Raw genomic sequence first — 6526 nt, forward strand, 5'->3', positions numbered from 1 at the left:
AAAAAAAAACAGACTTACTGGTAGTGTCAAGTAAAATGTGAATGTCTCATCTGCCTCTGGAAGGTCATCATCACAAACAGATATATACACTGTTCGGTTTGTTTCTGTGTCAGGTATAAATGCAGCTGCGTATGTGTCAAAAAAGTCTCCCGTGTCTTCTCCATGAATCTACAATAAGTGCATAATTGAATGTCATCTCCTTCCTGTACAACCTTCTATAATATTCTGGACTGTTTTCCCAGATTTCGTGTACTCTCTTTGAACATGATTTCTCCTGCTATTAACCCTGCTGTTACACAAATTATTTCTTGATAATGGTGCAGATAATGAGCTGTTGTCCCCGTGCTGAGAACCAGAAATAATAGCACTTTACCCAGAACCACTTACAACATCCTTCCTTGACACTGGGTATCTTTTGTATAGTGTATCATATGATTATTTCTTAACAGAAAGACTATTCCAAGCACAGATCCACATGGCTCATATTACCCCACCTGAACTTAACTTACCTTAAAGATGTTACTGCCTTCTGCCTTCCATCATCATTCTAGGAAATAGAAAGAGACTACAAATGTAGCCTACAATGTTTTGATTGCAATTGGTGGGAAAGATGAATTCTTCTAAAATGTAAGATTCCGCTTTCACTTTGCTCAACCAAAGAAAATTGTAAGGTGGCCACGAGGCCTCCCTCAGCTCCTCTGCTGTGTGCTGAGCACACCCACAGGCCTCAGACATTCTTCAGATGTCTTGTTTTCCACCATCTCGGTAGCCCTCCTTTAAATGCTCTCTAATAGTTTCATGTCCTTCTCATACTGTGGCACTCCAATGTGCACCCATTGCTGGGGGTGAGGCTGCACCAGGGCAGAGCAGAGCGGGACAATCCCCTTGGAATAAAGCACTGCTCCAGTGGACTATCATCTTCCTTTCCACTGGCTTGGTAAAAGTATAAGGAACATTCAAATGTAAAAAATATTACTATTTACAGAAAACCTAATTAGCATAGTTTCTTACCGACACAATTGCTGTGACGTTAGCAGGCTTTCCTGTCCTCTCAATTACAAGGCGTATCACTGTTGTACTTGTTTCATTAACTACAAACTCTGTTTGTCCACTGAACTTCACTTCTGTTTCTCCAGATGTGAAACAAATGAGTACTGCTAAAATCAAATAAACTAATAAAGAATCAGAGTGCATCCCTGTAAGGAAAAAACAACAAGAACACAAAAACATGAATTAAAAATAAATTCTGTACCTAAAATATATAAAACAATCTCATTTGATCTTTCCAATGCTGACAACTTTTCTGAAAGAGTTTCTGCAAACCCTTCAAATACTCTGTTTTTCCAGGGAGCTTCAGAAATGAGAAAAAAAAACACGCACAGATTTAAAGAATGATCAAGTTAAATAACACAATTATCTTCTGCATCCATTTCTATTTTTATAAGTTTCATCTAAAGATACTCTAAAGAGCATTTTTTAGTGTATTCCAAGTGAAGGAATAATCATTTAAGATAACAAACATAATATTGCATAATTATTTTCATTTCTAATCAGCAAAAATAGTTTAAGGTTGACAATTTACTCTTTCTTCCAATTCCTTTTTTTCCCCTGCTGTTAATTCTCTTTAAAAATATTTATTAACTGCCACAAAGGGTGAAAGTTTGGATGTCTGCAGTTATCTCATATATTATCTTCTGCTATCTTACAGATCACAAAATGTTTTTAAACATTTGCATATTTACTTAAGATAATTTTCACAGCTTCTCTTACCCTATGATTTTTCCATGCTTTGTGACAGAGAATCATCCATGCAGAGACATTTTTGTGAAGTGTATGTCAAATTTGCAATTATAAAACACTTCAGATACAGTACAGATGTTAATTCTTCTATGTATGCAATTTGATAACTTTTATCTTTTAAAGAATGGAGAACAAGCTAGACCAATAAAATTAATAAAGCTTCAGAAAGACTTTCAGACGTTCATTCATCTTATAGCAAATTCTGTCTGCAAAAGGGTTAATTTTCCACTGAGAGGACTTGAAATAAAGCTGTTTTCAAACCTGTTAAAGAACAAGAATTATTCACAGACATGACATATTGTATATGCTGTAAATATAGTCAATAAAGCTATCAATGTCTCTCAGAATTCATCTAGGATAGGATTGGCAGAGTGACAAAATCAGCTGATTTTAATTACTTATAATAAAATATTCTCTTTGTTCTACTAAACATCACCAAGGGAACAGGTGAGCAATAAAGCTAAGTGCAAAAAATCAGAACCAATCATTAGTACTATCAAACATTTTGCAATGTACTTAGAAAAGTGTTTCATTAGTTCCAGTAAAAATGTCATACAGTAAGACAGTTTTCCTGCAGCACTTTGCACTACTACAAACTGAATTTGATTCCCATGAACACAGTCAGTCAAGATCACTATAACTTTTATTAAGAATTAAATGCATAGCAGACTTCCAAAAGCAAGGCTTTATTCTTAAGAAGTGATCTACTTAGTGATGTTAGTGCAGAAAAAGCCTACTGCAGGAAGCAAAGATGAAAAATACCTCAACAAAAAAACTCTTTTTTAAAAATCCTCAACATTTCAAAAGGTGACTGTATTAATCTGCAAAACATTTTTGTTTTTATGTGGAATTGCTCAGATAAACACCAGCCTTCAAGCCTGAAGCAAACAGTTGTGTAACCTTTGTAAACTCTGAGACAATTACACTGTCTGCAAATGCAGGCATCATCCATACCAAACTGAGGAATTTGTTGACCTTTTAGCTTCACTGTTACCTTGTCATAGACTTTGCAAATATCTTCCCACGGTACATGCTTCTAGTAAGTAATACTGAAAACTTGATCCTTGAGGGCAAGATTACAAAGTTTAGAATTACTTGAATTCTATTACTTCTACTAGAGAGCATTCTGAAACTATAGGATTACTCCTGTGGAACAAGAGAGGTTTCACAATCATACCATCAATTATTCAGCTGGTGTGTATTCTTCCTTGTTACATTATTTGTACTAAGATTTACCTTGCATCGCCTGCCAAAAGTAGTTTTTACTCACTCACATAACCTCAGCTTTGAAAATCAGGATTATTTTAAAAAGATGTGATACAGTAAATAAAACATAAATCAAGATTTGAAGAATGATGAATGAATTTATTCTAACAGCCCAAAAGATGCCTTACTTTATTAAATATCACCTCACTCTGTGTACTGTATTTCCAGTTTTGCTAAACAAAATTATAAAGGAACACAGTTTGTTTGTCATTAATTGCACCGCATGAAGTGCAGCAGAAGCCCTTGCAAGATCAGAGGTTAAGAAATGATTCTTTCCCTCCTTCTTCATCTTGGTATATAAACAGTAATTAAAACTTGCTTTCTTCACATGAAACTAAAACTGTAGTGGATCAGATCATAACTAATTAACCTACTTTTCAGATCTTTCAATTCAAAACATCCAGTCCATATTTAAATGAAATTAATGAAGTCATCATCTAAAACAAAGTAGCATCTAAAACAAGTTATGCAGACATTCCAACGGTACCAGAAAACCACGAAAGTCTAAAAAGTGTATTCTTCACATTATAATAAAAAAAGCAAAGAAGTCAAACTCGGCATTTCTGCGTCATGATCATTCACATCTTATAGTCACGTGTTCTGGTGCTTTCTGAAACGCAGTTGTTTCCCTTCCCTTAACAGACACCTAAAACCCTGCGTATACAGATTTAACACAGTAATTTCCAAAGTGATATCATAAATGATGTAATACTATTTTAATGCGCTGTCCAGCTGGAGTTAAGGAGAGGAAGGCTTATGAATCTGCTGTTTTTTGTAACTATTGAATCACCAGAATTAACACTTTTTTTCCCCCCCACCGTTTATGGAACAAATTTGAGATGAAGATTTTAAACTTTATAAAGAATAAGTGGTCATTTCAGCAGACTGTTACAAAGATGAGTAGTCTTTTTCCGCAGGTTTTTACACTGGCTTTCATGCTTAATAAATCTAAACTCCCTAAAAATTAAAGATCTATTGGCTGTTTTCAGTGAATAATGGGAAAACCTAAAACCTAGTGGCACATGCATAGATGAAGAGAGAGAAACGTTCTGCAAAAGATTCCAAATCTGGAATGAAATGTCAGATATGGAACAGAGAATGGTAAAAGAAATGGGAGTTCACTAACAAAACAGATGGAAAGATTGAAGATCCTACCCTTCAAACTGGTCATTGTTGCTTGTCAGAAGACACAAGAAACCATTCTTAAGCAAGAACTTTCCAGCTTAGAAGCTACAACTTGATCAGCAATGCTCATCTTTGTACTACTTATCATAGATTTCTGAAGTCCACTGAGATGGCACAGCACAGCAAGTGTGAAGTTTAGTGCACTTTTTACTGCCTGTCTTTGTCTACTCCCCGTGATTACAGACACCCAGCCAAGTAGAACATTCAAAAACTGGCATGCCTAGTACTTTGCATTGAGTACAGCATTACAGCTATCAATGGTTGCCAGACAGAAGTCTATTCACAGTAGAGATGTCAGCACCCAACAGCATCTTTGGTTAAATACAAGGAGAGAGAAATACATGTGCTCTTTCATATGTAAAGAGGAGATTCTCTGTAGTACAGTGGAACAGAACAGAGCAAGAAGTTTCACAAGGTCATTACCCGCCCTGCACCTGTTGCAGAAATATATTAAAAGCCTGCATATTTTCAGCATTTCTATTTTTGGCAATCTCAGAACTACTGAAATTTACAACAATACTGGCAAGCAATAGAGGAGAGCAACTTTGATTTGCTAGACTTCTACTTTCTGGGTAGCGTGACCTGAAACTAACACTGAAGCATTTTCTTACAGACTGTTATGTGCTGTTATTTCCAAATTGCCTCAATGTTCCTACAGTTACCACATATGCAAAACAACAGCAATGCTGGCAAAACCAAGCATTAGAACAGTACTAGGTCTGCACCTTTTGTTTCTGTTAGGCTTGATTTTATTTTTGGTCATGTTTGTTTTGTTTTATTTGTTTGCTTGTTTTTTTAGATGTGGGATAAGCATATCTCTCTCTCTTTCGGGTTATGGAAAAGGCAGAGCACACCAAAGTGTTATTTTGAAAGAATCTTACTAAATACGTATAAATATATTCTTATATATATATATTCGTGTATATATTTCAACTTGCTTCAGGGTGAATAAAGCATAAGAATTATAAGTAACAACAAGTAATGTGTTTTCTGCACTTCTTCTCACTTAGGACAGCACTAATAGTTGCAGCATTTCAGATATGAGTCTGTTTTGGTGATTCCCATGCATGTCATTTGGTGTCATTGATATCTTTGCTCTCTAGACATTCCTGTCTTCCTCTTTACTACAAAGGCACTATAAGTACCCCTTTTTATTAGTAGTATTGGAAAGTGCTAGTCAAAGCACAAATGTGGACTACAAAGTGCAGAAAGTCCTGTGATCATCCTTCAGTGCCCTGAAGATTAATGCTCAGCTGCTTGCTTACCTACTTACAAACTACTGCTACCATGGTGTACAATTAATGAATACACCAATGTTATGGTATAGCAGTGTACAATTAACAAATATACAGATGTTAAGATATAACAGAGAGCTTGGCTATGATGTTATTACACCAAAGCAGGAAACAAAATCATAGGTACACTCACCCATAACCTGGGCTTCAGCAGGAAACTCCGGTGGAGCGGTTCTCTAGAAGAGATCCTTCCCTTCTGGCAGTCAGCTCTAAAATGGGTCTAGGAGAGGAGGAGCCAGGCTCCAACCCTTCCGACAGCACAGGTGAATTGCCTTCACCTGTGCTCCCTTGGCTGACTCACTGCTCACCTCAGGTGATCAATCAGACGTTCAGGCCGTGATTCAGCAGCCCTATACACTTGGCATAGTACAACTATAGCACAAACTCAAGTCATAAGATTTATCTGCGTTTAAGCATAATGACACTGATACCAAGGAAAGGTTTCACCTGACCATTTGCTTCCTAAAAATTGCAGTATTTAAAAAAAATCTTACTGTTCTTGGTTACATGTATCACCAAGAGTAGCCAACTGATCAGAAAGTGAAGAACACCTTGATATAAAAAGTAATGTTCACTAATGTTTCCTTGAAAAAGACAACTATTCTTCAACACCGACATCTTATCCTAAGGAAGAGAAGACACATGAACTATCTGCCATCATTTTTGTATTACAAGTCAAAAAGGTAAATCCACCATCACAGCCAGGAACCAATGCTGAAAATGATAAACATGTAAGCCAAGGCCATGCCAGAAGCCTGATGAGAAATCCAAATCATCTCATCTTCTTAATAGGAAAAAATAGTGATATGCCCAGAATACGCAAGATTTCTGTCAGTTTCTTCTTTTTAATTCTTCAGAACTATTTGGATGGATCTATATTATAACCTTGAATTTTAAATTTTGAAATACATAATAATCACTGGAGAACCAAGTTTTATCTCATAAATGCTGTAGAGTTTCTGAAAACTCTATTTTCACTT

General features: G+C 35.9%; 1 protein-coding gene across 4 annotated transcripts in view; it reads right to left on the reverse strand.

The window, feature by feature from the left end:
• LOC100548833 (adhesion G-protein coupled receptor V1-like) overlaps positions 1 to 5737 on the reverse strand; it is an 18556-nt gene extending 12819 nt beyond the window's left edge. For 2 of the 4 annotated variants that reach the window (XM_019610617.1, XM_010726063.2), the window contains exons 1-3: positions 5680 to 5714; positions 1012 to 1196; positions 19 to 168 (exon numbers count right to left, since the gene is read on the reverse strand). In XM_019610617.1, the coding sequence (XP_019466162.1) occupies positions 19 to 168; positions 1012 to 1196; positions 5680 to 5683 (339 nt within the window). In that variant the 5' untranslated portion in view covers positions 5684 to 5714. Of the gene's footprint in view, positions 1 to 18; positions 169 to 1011; positions 1197 to 1770; positions 2062 to 5679 lie in introns of those variants that run through there. The other 2 variants (XM_019610616.1, XM_019610618.1) reach the window with 2 other exon arrangements.
• Positions 5738 to 6526: the final 789 nt, after the last annotated feature.

Source organism: Meleagris gallopavo, chromosome Z (genome assembly GCF_000146605.3).
Source record: "Meleagris gallopavo isolate NT-WF06-2002-E0010 breed Aviagen turkey brand Nicholas breeding stock chromosome Z, Turkey_5.1, whole genome shotgun sequence".
Taxonomy (NCBI): domain Eukaryota; kingdom Metazoa; phylum Chordata; class Aves; order Galliformes; family Phasianidae; genus Meleagris; species Meleagris gallopavo.